The sequence below is a fragment of the Orcinus orca genome, chromosome 13, assembly GCF_937001465.1.
Source record: "Orcinus orca chromosome 13, mOrcOrc1.1, whole genome shotgun sequence".
Taxonomy (NCBI): domain Eukaryota; kingdom Metazoa; phylum Chordata; class Mammalia; order Artiodactyla; family Delphinidae; genus Orcinus; species Orcinus orca.
The window spans coordinates 25,901,125-25,917,191 of NC_064571.1; the positions used below are offsets into that span (position 1 = coordinate 25,901,125).

General features: G+C 50.2%; 1 protein-coding gene across 8 annotated transcripts in view; it reads right to left on the reverse strand.

The window, feature by feature from the left end:
* Positions 1 to 5,051: 5,051 nt before the first annotated feature.
* Positions 5,052 to 16,067, reverse strand: part of TET3 (tet methylcytosine dioxygenase 3) — a 111,732-nt gene continuing 100,716 nt past the window's right edge. For 7 of the 8 annotated variants that reach the window (XM_049696118.1, XM_049696119.1, XM_049696120.1 and 4 more), the window contains 5 exons: positions 15,150 to 15,300; positions 12,469 to 12,558; positions 11,817 to 11,954; positions 7,899 to 8,235; positions 5,052 to 7,269 (listed from right to left, as the gene is read on the reverse strand). In XM_049696118.1, the coding sequence (XP_049552075.1) occupies positions 5,465 to 7,269; positions 7,899 to 8,235; positions 11,817 to 11,954; positions 12,469 to 12,558; positions 15,150 to 15,300 (2,521 nt within the window). In that variant the 3' untranslated portion in view covers positions 5,052 to 5,464. The remainder of the gene's footprint in view (positions 7,270 to 7,898; positions 8,236 to 11,816; positions 11,955 to 12,468; positions 12,559 to 15,149; positions 15,301 to 16,067) is intronic. The other variant, XM_049696121.1, reaches the window with a different exon arrangement.

The following is a 16,067-nucleotide window of genomic DNA, read 5'->3' on the forward strand; positions in this document are numbered from 1 at the left end:
ATTAATATGCCACAATATGACCTGTCCTTGTTTCTTTTTTTTTTTAAATTAGAATACGTGAAAAAGAAATTACATCGCTCCTGTTTTTCTCCTCCTTTTTCCCCTCAAAAGAAAAAAAAGTACTGGAACCAAGAAAATTTGGATGTTCAAATGAGCCAAATAGTATTTTTTAAATCCTCACGTGAATAATGATGAGTTATCCCTGAATGACAGGTAGTCAAAATGAGAAAAGAGCGCAAACAATACCACTACAAAAAGCATCCCTGATATCAGAATAGAAGCAAACAAGGAAGTAGGCCAATTCTCACTGATTCTTAGGCAAAAAGCAACTTTAGACTTTGCATTTCTGTGCTGCAGTCTCTGCTCAGGGAAGAAGCCTATTGCTTTGCTCTTGTCGGCAGCTCTGCAGAAGGAAGGGCTGGGAGTGCCAAGACAGGGGCCTCACACATGGAAAAACTCTTTGCACATGTGGGTGTGGGACTGTATAACCTATGTTGGGGGTATGCACCCCCAAAAATGTTCATTTTGGTCCAGGGTATGTTGAAGCTGGCCATGTACTACAGCAGATGCAACTGGCTAATAAAACTAGGTTTTGAGGGAGTCATTTCAAATGACAGCAACGATGACTGAAAAAGCTCAATGAGATGGGCATGGGAAATTCACATTTTATTCAAAAGCAAAAAAAGGAAATGAAATAAAGTCAACCACAGTCCTTCCTTTAGGCATTCTGCCATTTTAACTGAAGAATGAAACACAAAATGACCCCAGATTCTTCAAGGTCAGGTATGTCACCAAATGGACAACCTGTATGTATCAGACCCTCATGGAATCTACTTTACCAAAGTTGTCACGATGTCCCGTTTTTGAGGTATTTAAAAAAATTATTGTGACAGTGGATGACACAAAATGGAGCTTCCTGTTGAGTTTTTAAAATATCAACTTTTGTGGACCCAAGAAGAAATTTAGAATAGCACCAACTAAAAAGAGCCTCAGTGGCACTGAGTGAGCAAAGCTCCTTCCTTTAAGTTTGAACATGAGGGGTTCCCAATGAGAAGCAGAAGCATTGCTGGGGCAAAGGCTGTGGGGAGCAAAGGAATGAGACCCCCGCCCACCATGGTCCTGGCCAGTGCTAGGTGAGGAAGGAGGCCCATCTGGCCCACCTTGGTATGCAGAGCACCTTTGGAACCCTCAGAGACATCTACTTGGCACCCTGGACTGCAGGAGGAAAACGTGTGTTGGCTATGAGAATGCCTGCCACGTTAGAAGAGGCAGGAGTACCCAACTCCCCTTCCTCCAAAAAAAAAAAAAAGAAAAAAGAAAAGCCCTTCACACCTCCTTTCTTATCAGGCCTAAGAGGACAGATGTGAAACGAGAGCACCCCGCCACCTCCAAGCCAGGAAGGCCCATTCCCCTGTCGCAGTAAGGGGGCTGGCTGCCTTCGAGACTTGCCTTTCTATTTGGCCAGCAAGGGAAGAATAAAACAAAACAGAAAAACTGCTCAGAGCAGGTTCTAGCACGTAAACAGAGGTCTAAGGAGACAGCACCAAAAGGGGGGAGGGGGGGAGAAGCCAAGAGAGACTGGAGCCCACCTTGTTTTTGGTTGGTTGTGGTTTCAGAACCTTGATAGCACCTCAGCAGGACAGGATCAGGGACAGTCACATTAAAACACCATAGCACCATTTTATTTATACTATTTCAATTCATAAAAATGCTTCCTAGTCCATAAAACACACTTCAGTAACAAAAGGAAAGAGAGATTGGTTGAGGCACGTCAGGGCTATCATTTTAATTTTCCACAGCACTGCCTTGGTGTGAGATCTGGCGGTGGTTAACTTCATGAAGCCTGGCCGGGTTCTCTCAGTGGAATCAGGTTACCATCTACTTACTCACTGTCACCCGTCCTCGCACACCCACTGCTGTCTGGTACAAAGCAATTAAGATCTGCTCTTTCTTTCCTTACTTTAGCACTTTAAAAGTCCCTTGTTCTGCAAACTACTGTTTCCAAAAGAGGCTGGTGAAAGGACCAAGAGGGGTGGGTATGATCTCTTTCCGTGCATACCTGTCATCTCAGTGAGACAGCAAAGCAGTACCCACGAAGCCAGAGTGTGGGAAACCTAGGCCCTGCCAAAAAACACACCAAACAACAACAAAAACAAGAAACCTCAAAATCCATGAAACACCTTACTCAAGATTTCTGATGGTTAGATAACGGTTTCTTGAGCTAGCACCAGTTATTTTGCGAGAACCTGCCGCAAAGCGATTTTTATTTTAAAAACCTCTTAGCACAAAACTTTGCAAGTACTTTCCTTGCAAGCAAAAGGCAGGGAAAACAAAAGAAAAGAAGAACCAAATGTCTGCACTGCATGTGGATGGCGTCTGTGGACAGGGCACACTGGGGGATGACTCTTAAGACTCCATCATTTCCGCTGCTATACTATTATTAAAACTTGATCATGTTGTTAGGTTCTTTAGTTGCAATGGCTTTATTTTTCTTCTCATGATAAAAATGTCTGTTAATCATCTTTAGGACTTAAAAAATGATAGTGCCAGTAAAAAATAAAGATTTGATTTTTCTCTTTAAGAAACCTTCAGCAGCAAGGGGGGGGCGATAAAGAGCTGTGCATAGTTACTTTTTAAACATACGTCTAAAGCATGCTAATTTAATGACTGAGATTTGAGGTAGGTTATACATGTAGTGTGTAAAAATCAGCATGGGCTTGAGCATGGCAACAGCACCACCTAATTTCTGAAACACTGTTCTGAAGGGCATGGGGACGTCCAATGGAGACTGCCTCTTGACTCGCTTCTCAGCAGTCTATTTGCTGATCTAGAATTTATGAACCGAAGGCTGTTTGGGCTGGGGGGACAGACATCACATGCTTTTAGCTTGTATTGGTTTCTTCTTTCATCTAATGGCTTTGCTACCAAAGGGGGATGAGGGGAAGAGTCTATTTAACACACATCAAGGAGATTCATACATGCCAAGCATCAGAATCACCTGGGTTACACTCAGGACCTTCCAAACCAACAGCCAACCTGGGGCTTTCCCGGGTCATACAGACGGTCACATTCTCCAAATGTTTTGTAAAATATTGTATTTCTTGCTTAAGATAATTTAAAATGAAGTTTTCAAGGCACCCCCGCATCTACCTAAGCACGGAGTCAAATGAGACCTGCATAAAAGTACTGATGCGATAAGCAAAATAGCATTTAAAGGACCCAACTTTTCCTCAAAACTAGAAAATCAGCATGCTCATTAAAGACTCTGCTTCCTTTAGCTTGTCAAACTGAAGGTCAGAGGTTTTCCTATAAATCTGAGTTCTGAATAATTCGAAATCCTGATAAGCTCTTGGGTATTTATTTCAAAAGCAATAATATTTCATTTTTGTCCTGTAAAATAAATGCAACTTTACAGAATATGGTAAAAGTGAAGGATAGACAAAGCACGTTAAATATTCAGCTACTATTTACAATTTCTCCCACAATTACATGTTAAAACATACTTTTTTTCAAGTTGCTGTTTAAATCTAGGCAAAAGTGCTTAAAAAATTTTTTTTTTTTCACTATTTACAGTTAAAACCAGACCACATAAATGCTCAGGACATCTCACAGCGACTCTCCGCCAGTGCTTCTGGAACAGTTACAGTAAACACCCAGCGGGTCAATTCTCAGCTCTTACACAAGGCACCTGGAAGCTCAGGAACTTGCCTTTAGCATCATCATCTGATTGTTAAACTCATTTTATGAAGACCCACATCTGAATAAAACTGCTCAATAAATATCTGATGTTTATCTCAGGGCTTGGCTGTCATTCACTGTGGGGCCACATTCCCCTCTGTGTCCTTACGAAGCCTCCCACTCACCACACACATCCACATGGGTAGCTGGATATAATTTCTGCTAATACCACAGGAAAAACAGACACTCCAAGAAGTCTGACTTGCTGTCAACGCATGTTGCTTCCACCGGTCAGGCCCAACCTCTCTCAACGATGTTGAAAAAATTAAGCACCACATTCTCATTTCAAAGAACTGAATGAATGCACCAGAATTTTAGAACGGGCATGTTCGAGTGGGTGGAGAGGGGAGGAAGGAAAGGAGAAAATGACCAAATAGAGAAATGGCACCAATTAGGGAGGACAATCATAGCGACCTGCTGAAAACGTTTGACTCTTGCATTTTAAAATCATTAAGCGTAGGCCCCACTCCCCAGATGATAGCATGGAGGGGGTGGGCTCAGGTATGAGGCATGCACCATTGTCCGATGTGAAATCCAGGGATAAGGAGATGCGTTACTGCTGTCACACTGCTGTGCGGAGCTCCTGCAGACACAGCCTGCCCGAGTCAAGGAAGTCCCAGCACAACACTACAGCACCACTGGCTTTTCACAGCTTGGGTTCAACTTCCTGTTTTTAAAGATACAGTAGCCCTTTTCGGTATCAGCACAGACTTTGGGGCATTTTTTAAAACAAAAATCTGCCACTAAGACGAATTCCTTCGGCCAGTATTCGTTGGCTAGTCAGCTCGGCGGAAGAGGCTCCTGAGAGCCTCTGGATTCCAGCGCCATCCCGAGGTGCTGCCGAGGGGACCACGGTATCACGTGACTTGATAGCTAAGGGACAGAGAGGATTCAGTGTGGAGACTAGCAAGCTTGAAGCTGTCTACTTCCAACCTGGTTTCTGGGAAAATCTATGCCAGCATCTCAGGTGCCTGGCCTGGGGTGCACCTGCCCCCATCCCCGACTCCAAGCCGGGGACTGGAAAAGGGACCCCAGCTGTTTTCCTACAGATTCTCCCATCCTACCAGAGAGGACAGAAGCTGTCCTGAGGGCTCCCTCCCCTGAAGGGAAGGCATGTCTGTCAGGAGGGATGCAGTGGGTGGCTACAACCTGCACTTGGCTCATGAGGGGCCGATGGCTGAGAGAACCTTGTCAGCTCCCAAGAGGGCCAGGCTCACCAGGCCCAGCACAACTGGGCAGGAATGAGTGCTTCTGGCCTTTCCTGCCGATCCTTTACCATTACAATTGTCACTTTTAAAAAAATCCAATAAATACACATTTTAAATGGAATTTAAAACTACTCCTTTGTGAAAGGACACTATAAACTTTCTTTCCATTATTGTGATATACAAGGATAGAGTTTTAAAAACAAGAGAAAATAAAAGGTCCCCCCAAACAAGGGAGGAAAAAAACCAACGTGGAGATATAAATATTAAGATCACGAAAAAATCACCCGACAGCCGTAGTTTCTTCTTCAAAGTGCTGGGGAATTGGGGGGAAGGGAGGGGCGGGTCAGTTCTGAGGTTTGGACCATAAATACATATATATGCGTATCTATATATGTATATATAGATAAAAAGACTTCTGCACCCCCAACCCGCCCCCAGGTGTGAGGGCGAAAGCACCACAGAGGCAGCTCGGGCCTGGCCCGACGCTGAGGTACGCTGGCTCCCTGGCACCCTGGCGCCTAGATCCAGCGGCTGTAGGGGCCCGTGACCTTCGTGTAGGCGTACGAGGACACGGTGACTGCTGAGTCCGTGGGCACGGCCAGCGCCTGCCGGGTGGGGACAAGCCCCTTCTTTTCCTTATGTTGGGGCTCGGGGACCATGGCACCCCCCCACTTGCGCTTCTTCCCATACAGCTTGGCCTCCTGCTGGCCCAGGCCCAGCCGGGCGGCCTCCTCCTGTCTCGCCCGTGCCCTCTCGGCCAGCTGCTTCATCTTGGCCTCCCAGAGGGCCAGCCCGTGATTGGGCTGGTTGAGGTTCTTGTGCTGGTAGAAGACCAGCGAAATGCGGGTGGGGTGGCAGCGGTTAGGTTTCTTGAGGGGTGTGGTGGCGTGCAGCTCCCGCCGGGCACACTCGATGAGGATGGAGCCGTGAGCGGGGGCCACGGCCACGCCGCCGATATTCTCGTCCAGGAAGTTGTGTTCACTGTCGGACCACAGCTCCTCCTCTGCCTCCTCTGCCCCAGCAGCGCCGCCGCCTCCGCCGCCCTTCTCCTCCTTGACTGTGCCCTTGCTGGGGGGCTCCTCCGCCGTCCCCTCCTCCAGGCCGAAGGGATCCCACAGCTTCTCCTCGGTCTTCAGGGCCCCAAATAGCTTCTCAGTGGGGCCCAGGGGCATGCCAAAGGACTGCCAGGCTTTGTCCAGCTGGCTCACCCCCGGGGTTGGAATCCTTCCCTCCTCCCCTTTCAGGGGGCTCCACAGCTTGTCTTGGAATCTGGGACCACCTTTCAGGGCAGAGTTGAAATCCCCGGCTCCTACCGCCCATGGCTTCTCAGTTAGGCTGGGCCCAGCCAAGGCCGAGGCGCTGTTCGCAAACTTGCAGTGGCTCCACGGCTTGCCCCGCAGCCGTCCTCCGGGCTGCGGGGCTGGCTGCTGTCCCTCGCCAGGGAATAACCCCCACTGATGCTGTCCATCTGGGAAGTGGGAAGGGGCCAGGCAGCCAGCCCCCAAAGAACCAAGCTTATCGGGGACAACAGCAGGGCTCTCTGCAGGAGGGAACACACCCCAGCTGCCACCCACACTGTGAGTCCTCTTGGGGGACACGCTCGGGCCTCCTGAGTACTGTCCCCATAGGTGATTGGGTCCCCCATTCTGAGACGCCTCGGGCAAAGGCATTTTGCCCATCTTGCCGGGCTCTCTGGGTACAGATTCGGTGTGGACCAGTGGATCTACTGGCTCTTGCTTGATGGATCTGTTGTAGCAACTGGAGCTCTGTACAAAGGGAGAGGGGTCCCTGGACACTGGGTGGAGCTGGGGGGCCTTTGGAAGCAGGTACTCCTTGGGGCCTGGGTAAGCAGGCTGCTGGTGGTGTGGAGCAGGGTGGTGGGTGTCTGTGGGAACAGCCTGGCCAGGCAGCTCGGCAAACTCAGCACCACCGTAGGCTGGGCTCAGGCTGTTGTGCAGAGCGTGGAGGTCTGGCTTCTTCTCAAAACTGCTGTTGCTGCCACTGTGCCCCCAGGTGCTAGGACCCAGGAACTGAGAGGGGAAGACGGGGTTACTGGATGGAAAGCCATAGTAGCCAAATGATGGAAGCGCGTACTTGGAGTGGAAGCCGTTGACGGAGGCCAGGCCGGGCTGTGCATAGTAGGAGTGGTAGGAGTACACGCTGTTAACGCTGTACGGGTCGGAGGGCCGGCAACTGCCCAGCACCGAGTAGCTCTCCACCACCGCGTTGCCGCTGTACTTGAAGGAGCTGAAGTGGTTCTGTGGCTCCACCTTGAGGGAGGGCTTCAGGCTTTGCCGGGACAATCCACCCTTCAGAGACAGGCCTGAGGAAGACAGGAGGCAAGACAGAGAAGAAGCACAGAGAAGCACAGAGACGGACGCTCCCTCTTGCCAAGAGGTTTCCTCTGCTGGGCGGGCGAGACGAGTGAGGCTGGACTTGCTCCCAGTGCAGCGCAGCGTGGCCCGGCCCCACGGAAGCCCCAGAAGAGCAGCCGGCAGCGCCCAGGGCTCCGGTGTTGTCATTCTTCCCGACTCTAGCGAACTCAACCCGGCCTCACTGAAGCCCCCTCGTGCCAGCCACTGCAGGGACGAGGGCCGCCCCACACCCGAAAACCCTGCTGCAGACCACACGCCTGCCGCCTCGGTACTTTCCGCAGCGAGGAGAGCCGGTGAGCCGGGGGGGACGCCCAGCTGCCCTCTGGGAAGACAGGGAGACCGCCTTCATTTGGCTCCCAGGTGCCTCCCATCTGGCCTGGTTTCCCGGGGCTGCTGCAGCTATGGCGCTGACTGACAAAATTAAGACAATTGATGGTCCAGGTGGCTGAGAGACCCCAGTACTTTTCTGTATGGAATTCTACCTCAAGGCAGGAAGAGTGGTGGTAAGGGAGCCGTCCAGGGCCCCCCACCCAACAGTGCCCGTGCCACCCCCGCCAGGCACCCTCTCCCCACACACCTGGGTCAGTGGGGATGCCAGCCAGCTCCAGGGCCTCCTGCTTGATCTTCTCAGGAGTGCTCAGCTTCTCCTTCTGAACCTTCTTCTTCTCGGCTGCCGCCTTCCTGGCTTCCAGCTGCCGCTGGCGGCAGGACTTGGCGGGCTCCGGCAGGCGCCGGACCTCGCGGGGGAAGGCGGTGAGCACCTGGATGGCCCCGCTGCCCACCTTGGCGTTCTGGTTCTCCTCACTGCCAAACTCGTCCGTGTTGGCCATCTTGTACAAGGGGAGTACGTGCAGCTGCTCATCCTCGGGAATCTTGCCCACGCAGCGATTGTCTTCCTTGGTCAGGGTGCAGACCTGCCCCAAACATAGAGACGGGGAGGGTGCTTGGGCTTGGGGTAGCCAGACACTGCACGGGAGGGGCTGAGCGTCCCGCACATAAGGCCGCCCCTTCCCCACACTGTCCCAGCCCCAGCTATCCACTATTACTTTCCGGAGCATCTAAAAAGCGCATTTGTCTAGCTTTACAGAGTAACGGTATCACCAGCGTTTACAGTCTGCTCGACAGTTTTCAAAGCACATCCATTCACTTTGTCTAACAAGGCTCTGGGGGGATAAGATGACCGGCTCAGGGTCACAAGGCCAGAAAGGGGCCAGGTCACGACTGGGAGATGTGCTCTGCCCTCCACTGCCATCATTGCCATTACATGTCAGCACACAGATCTCGGACCTTCCACCATTACCCTCCTTGCCTTCAACACTCAGCCTCCTTTTGCCCTTAAAATTGAAAATTATATATGCTGGTTGTAGAAAATTTAGGCCAGCACAAAGGACATAAAAATTATCTCCATAATCCCACCAACTAGAAATAACCCTTGCATATACTTGGTCATATACACACTCACTTTTTTTTTTTAGACTTTAATGTTATTTATTTAATGTTATTAAGAACACACTCACTTTTTAATAATTAAATAGGATCATTTATATTATGCATACAGTTTTAGAATAACTTTTTTTTCTTAACACAGTATGTTTTCTTACATGTTAAGTATGCTTCCCCAATATGATTTAAGAGCCACACGATATTATTCCACTGTATCAGTGTTAATTTAACTAATCCCTCATGACCACTTAAACCTGTTTCCCTATCATAAATAATACTTTTATCCTTTTCACTGGATTTTCTAAGATACTTAATTCCTTAGAATAAAAGCCGTAAGGGAGAACTGCCACATATTGCCAAACTGCGCTCCAAAATGATGATCGTCAGTGTTTCACTTACCCTGGCAGAATGAGTTTCAATTTTCCTATACTTTTGCTGATACTTTTGCTATTAATTTCTTTAAAACTTTCGCCTGTTATCAAAATGTACCTCGTCGTTGGTATGTGTTTCTCTGATTATTAATAAGGTTTGATTGATTTTTTTTCTCATTTACGTTTTACTCTTATATTGACTATATTTTTTTTTTCTGTATTCCTGATGTTCTGGCATTTGGGGCCTTGATCCTGGAGGGACCGTCCCTCCCCTAAGACTAGCTAATTCCTATAGATAGCAAATGATCCCCTGCCAGTGCAACTCTGATACACAAACCAACCAACCCCGAGTTCCCATCCCCAACCATCTCCTTTATAAAACTCTCACACACCAGGCAAATATTCTCTCTGCCTTAAATCACCCCAGGGCTAGGTATTGACAACTAGGGACCACCTCTATAGCCCAGAGCCTGCAGAAATTATTCAAACTCTCCACCCTCAACTTATTCAGCTTACTTATCCTACCTTGCCCATTCCTTTCCACGAAATCCCCAGGAAAGCTCTGGGCTATTCTCTCCCCTCTCTGCCTCCTGACAAACCCTGCTGCTGCCCAGTGAGCTGCCAAATGAGGACTCCAGGGCTGTAAGTGTCCTCATCCTGGGGCCACTGCACAAAGCTGTGCTGAGGACGCCCTCCCTGTGGTCTCTAGAGGAGTCCAAAAGCACTGACTGCCATCCACAGGAGACTGGTCGATAAGTGGCGGCACAGCCACACACACAGCCTTAGAACGTGCTGCCTATATCCACTGACCAGCAAGCTGTCCACCACATATTCTTGGGTTCAGAAAAGCAAGATCATGGAACAGCACATACACATAGTGTGTAAGATGTATACAACTGTGCACACACACACATTCAGGTGTCTGAATGGACGGCCATCACGATGCTAACACAGGTTACCTATGAGATAACAGGCGTTTTTGCTTTATACTTGCTCGTAGTATTAAAATTATTTTTTACAATAAATAATTGTTTAATTAGAACAAAAAATATTATTCATTTTTGGAAAAAACTTATTTTTCACTCCAAACTCCGGAAGCTCTGGGATCCAAATAACCTCACTGTGCTCCTACCTCTTGGTGCCCCACCCTCCTTCCCTGCCCCCTCTCCTAGTCCTGGAGGGCCCCTCCTTCTTCCTCTGTATTTTAGCTAGAAACCCTCACAATACAGTGTAGACAGAAGCCTGCCCCATCTTGCTTCTCAGTCTTGGACATGGAAAAGGAGGACAAGGTGGAGAAATGAAATCCTAGGGTTGGGCCATTCATCCCCTTGGGGACACAAGCTATACCAACTCTGGGAGCCCCCTTTCAGTTGAATATGCCCGTGCCCTTGCCTCTTCCACAGCCCCCCTGGGAGCCCTGTCTCCTAGGACCTAGTTAAAAAGCAGAGAAGACAGCCACATTACCCCTTCCAGGGTGCCCCCACCCAAGCCCAAACCTCCTCTCTTTTCCATCTGCACTCACTCTTCTGGGGCCAGCATCCAGGCTCATGGCCCTAACTATAAACTCAGTGCTCTCCACTGGCTATGAACTCAGTGCTCCCCAGTCTCAAATTCATTTCTCCAGACCCTCCCTCTCCCCTGCCTACTCTACATCTCCACCTGGACATCCAGCAGGCATCTCAAAATAGAATTATTGATTTTCACCCCAAAACTGGTCTCTCCTGGTATTCTACATCTCAGTAAACACCAACACTTGCCTAGTTGCTCAAGCAACTCACACATCCTAGGTCCACCCCAACAGCAATTACTCTCAGCTACGCCTTCAAAATCAACCCACAACCTGTCCAAGTACTCCCCACACCCCACCCTCACTCCTGCCCAAGCCCTGTCACCTCTGGCCTGGACAAGTGTCCCAGCCTCCTACCTGGCCTGCTTGCTCTGATTCTCCCCCACCCACCCCTACCCCAACATATTTTATTCTCCATCTGCAGGAGCAAGAGAGTGCTTCTGACTTTATAAATGAGATCTCAGGGCTTCCCATCACACTTAGAGCACAACCCACAGCCCTCCCAGCCTCCCATGCTCCCTGCGACCTCACCCCTGCCTGCCCCTCTAATCTCACTCCTCCGAGCCTTTGCCTGCGCTGGTCCTTCTGCCTGGAGCACCCCACCCTCACGCATTCAGTCCCTTACTTCCGCATCTCTGCTCAGGTGCCCCTCCTCATACAGGCCTCTCTCCATGTCATCTAAAATAGCATGTGCTGTCATTTCATCCCTTACCCTACTTCATCTTCTCCTCACAGCCTTCCTTGCTACTGGACATTATATCACATTTTTAGGCAGCACTCTGTCCGGTTTATTCCCCGGCATCTAGAGCAGTACCTGAGGCACAATAAACATTTGCTCAATGCATGAATCAAAAGGTTGTTTGGACTTAAATCCTAGTGCTCAGAGAGACCTGGAGCACACTTTAGAGAACTGGGAGACACTGGGTGCCCAAGAGGCTGCATTCTGCAGCACCCAAGCCAGCCTTGCCCCTGCATTTCCCAGAGGAGTGGGCAGGAGCAGGTAGTCTGGCAGGGACCCTCCCTGCCTTGAGCCCACCTATCTGCAGAGAACAGGTGTGCGCCCTCCCAGGATCGTCTCTCAGGTGGGGCTGTGACAGGTCACAGGCTTCCTTACCACCGTGCACCCGTTGTAGAGGTTATGCTGGTCCTTGTGGGCGTGGGCACAGAAGTCCATGCAGGCCGTGACCCCTGAGAAGGGCCGCCCTTCCTTCAGCCCCAGGCGGCAGTCAATCGCTATTTCCTCATTGGTCACCTGTGTGGATGGCCAAGGACAGCTGCTCGAGTGACCTGAGGTGAGTGGCCCTGATTCGGCATGGGGGAGGCCAGGTCTTAGAGGGAAGGAGGGAGGAAGGAGGTTAAGGACCACAGCCATCTTGTACTTGGGCTGTAGGAGGGAGGTTTTCTGGCTGAAGTCCCTATAAGGGGTTACTTCCTTCTGGGTTATCTCAAGTCCCTCTCACCTCGTCTATGGGGTGCAGCAGTGACAGGTGAGAGAAACTCAAGCCTCCCCAGTAGAAACCAGAGCAGAGGAGGTGGAGGATTATTAAGGGGAGAGAGACAAAGACCAAGGATACAGGAGAGACAGCCTGGGATGTGGTCAGCTTGGTGTAAACAAGGGATCTTAACAAAGACCTTAACAAAGATCACTGCTCTAGCTCTGGCTGGGCTGTTCCCGTAAGGAACCCACTCCGCTGTTCCCCCACTTCAGGGAGCCTGGGCAGAGATGTGGGTGACATGTGGGCACAGAACAGCCCAAGACTCAGTACCTGGTTCTGATAGGCCTGGGGGGCCAGCCGCTTATACAGGGGAGCAACTTCGGTGGCCAGGTCCTGGAAACTCTTCCGGAGCACTTCTTCCTGTGGACAGAAGAACAGTCACACACCTCCATGGCAGCCCTGCCTGGCAAACTCTGCACATGGGAAATTGACCTCCATTCTAGAACCACTGCCGGGGTGCCACTGGGAAGGCAGGAAGTAAGGTGCTATCAGGTATCTTTATGGTGTTCCCTCTGGGAGGGGTGCCAGGTCTGTTTTAATGCTGGAGACGCTGAAGCTCACCAGGAAAGACACTGCCTGAGGGTCTGGTCACCCTGACTACTAAGCACCTGTTCTGCCAGGCTCCAGCCCAGTGCTGCTCAGAACACCTAGAACAGGTTCCTGCTCTTGCTAAGCACTTGCTCAACACCCTAGGTCAGAGGTGCGGGATGGCAGGCATGTACAAGCACGAGCGGCAGGCGTGGGTCCTTCTTGCAGTGGTCCAGACAGGTAAATAAAGGCAGGGAGAGGTGGGTGAGGCCCGTGCTAGAAATCCCACAGCCAGCTAGGCCCAGCGCCCATCACCAGCCAGGTACACGGCCAGACCACAATGTTCTGTCCTTTAGACCCGCACCATCTCATGTGTTTAGCCACAAGCCATGTGTGGCTATTGAAATATAAATTCATTTTAATTAAAATTAAATAAAATTTTTTTTTAAATTAAGAAGTTTCAATTAATTTTTTTAAATTTAAAAATTTAAAAAAATTCAGCCCCTCCACTGCACTGGCCACGTTTCAAATGCTCAGTGGCTACATGTGGCTCCCGTGGCTGTGTTTTCTACAGAGAACATTTCCATCATCACAGAACGTTCCACTGGATAGCGCTGCCCTCGACAGAGCAGCAGCCCTCAGACTGGCAGAGAGTTTAAGGTATCTGCAGCCTCTCTCTGGCTCTCTGAGGGTAACAAGTTGGGCTATGGGGGCTCCTAGCCAGCCTTGAGCACAGGCATGGAGAGTTTACGGAGAAGAAAGAAGAGGAAGAGGGAAGAAAAAATGTACCAAACTCACAGAATTAGAAATGGAAGGGTGAGACCAATGGCTCAGCTGTCTGTCCAGCAGGGCGGCCAGAGTTGCCAGCCAGCCTCACTGCACCTCCCTGGCTGCCTTCCAGACGCTGCCACCAGCATAGTGGGCCGGAAGCCAGCACAACACGGGGGTGAGGCTTGTGAGCTCTGGGGAAACACAGGCCAGGGTTTAAATGCTGACTTCATCATCACTGTCACAGGGCCCTGGGCAAACCATTTGCCTCACGTGTAAAGGGAGCAGTAACAGGGCCTAGATCCTCAGGCTGTCATGAGATTAACTGAGACACCTGTGAGGTGCTGGGCGGAGTACCCAGCACTTAGTGCACAGGAAATGGTAGCTGATGGAACAGGGAAAGTATTTGTGAGAAATTAAAGCCATTATTTTCATTCATGGTAATTCCTAGTTCCTGGTGGCACTGGGACTCCTCCATTCATTGAAGCAACTGCATTTGCTGCTTCTGGGGGAGGCCAGGCACTGCCATAAGTAAAAGTCTAGTGTCAAATCAGACTCTTAGACTAGGTCGTGTAATAGTCAGAAAGCTGGGCTTTGAGGGGAAAAAAGGGGTTCTAAATTTGGACGTGCTTCCTTTTATTTCTGAAAAGCAAAGCTTGTAAGTCTGAGCATAGAAATTTACATGTGGTGTAAAAAAAATGTGCCCCAGGAGAGTCCCTGTCTCCTGGAAAATGGGGAAGCCCTTCTGGTAAAAGGAGCTTGGAGAGGTTTGGAAGGTAGAGGCTGGGATCAAGGTATTGCCTGGATCCAGTACCCCTCTCACAGTAGCAGAGGCAGAAGGCAGGGAGGCTGGAGGAGACATGACAGAGAGACCACTCAGGCCTATGCCTGCTTTGCATCTGGACTCCAAGTGGAGACCCCCTTGGGATGGCCCTCATAACCAGGGCAACAGAGAAGTGGCAGAGTGGGAGGTGACCTGACCTGATGCTTCTGGTTCCCAGCCTAAGCTCGGCCTGCAGAGGAGACCCTGAGGCCCCTTGTGCTGCTGTCACTGGGTTGGGGAGGAGCTCTGGTGGGCGGGAGGAGGCCTCAGGCCTAGTGGCCATACCATGTGGATGCCAGACCAGTGCCCGAGGACCGTGCCAGGCCCCCAGCAAGGAGACACCAAGGACCTAGACAACTGGACAAGTGCACAGAGATGTGGGCCCAGCAGCCAGGCAGGATGAGGGACACCTCGGGACATCCAGCATCGGCCAGAAGGTGGCCTGAGGGCCAGTGGCCCCTCTTTGTGCCACACGTTCACACCCAGAAAGATGTCTTGAGAATAATGGAGGGGAGAAATAACCCTTTAAGCGGGTCAAGTTCTAATGAGGAATCTGAACATTTACCTTAAAGAGACTTTTCTAAACTGCAAGAGTCTGAGGTACCTGTAATTGGTAAGTCTAATTTTTCACTCATCGTATTCCTCCACACTACACCCCACATACCTTATTTCACTGCAAGATAAGGTCAGTTCAAAAAAAAGAAAGGAAGTTCCATTTTCTACACATCTGAGTCACAGTGTGCTAATCCTACATCCCACCGGGACTATTAAAGGCAGTAGGTGGAACAGGGTGAGTGGGAGGGTCTCATGCTCCCTGTGGGGCTGTGCTCACCTCTTTGGGGTTGTCCCCCGCGAGGCGGAACTTGCGAGGAGTCTTGCTCCGAGCATATTTGCAGCCATTGAAGTACATGCTCCAGGAACAACCGAAGGAGAACGAGGCACCACAGGTATTTGGGTCTTTGCCTTGGCAAGCGCAGGTACGGCTGCAACATATATCACATGTTAGGCATACGAGGCACATTTTTAGTTCTGGAATTTTCCCCCTTCCTCGGGGGGAGGCCCTGTTGAGGCCTGGCATCCACTGGCCTCCCGGTGACGGCCATGACATCCTTCCCTGACCTCAGCTCCTTTCCCAAATCTCTACCCTTGTGGGCAGGGAATCAGCTCCGAGCAGCCTGTTTGGCTCCCACCCGAGCCTGAAGTCTGAGAGTGTGCTGCGGGGAGAAGCACACGGGCTGTTTGAGATGGCTGGGGAGGATCTAATCAAAAACCCAATAACGTTTACACTTTGCCTTAACTTTAATATCCTGACCAGCTCCAACACAGACCACACAAACGGGAAGAATGTGAACCACAGAGTTTGAACATGCCTGCTTCTTGCAGGCCCAGGTGCTGACAGGCCTTTAAACCAATGAACACTGACTTTACCATCCAACACTTAATAAAATCCAGAAACAACCCAAATGCCCTCCAACTGGGGAATGAATAAACAAATCGTGACACACCCACACAGTGGAATACTGCTCAGTGGTGAAAAGGAACGAGCTACTGATACACACATCCATAGATGAAACTCAGAACACTGTGCTCAGGGCAAGAAGCAAGACTCAGGAGGCTGCATGAGGTATGGTTCCATTCCTATGACATTCTCGTAAAGGCAACCCTACAGGGACAGGAAATAAGATTTTTTTTTTTTTCCCCTTCGGTACGCGGGCCTCTCACTGTTGTGGCCTCTCCCGTTGAGGAGCAC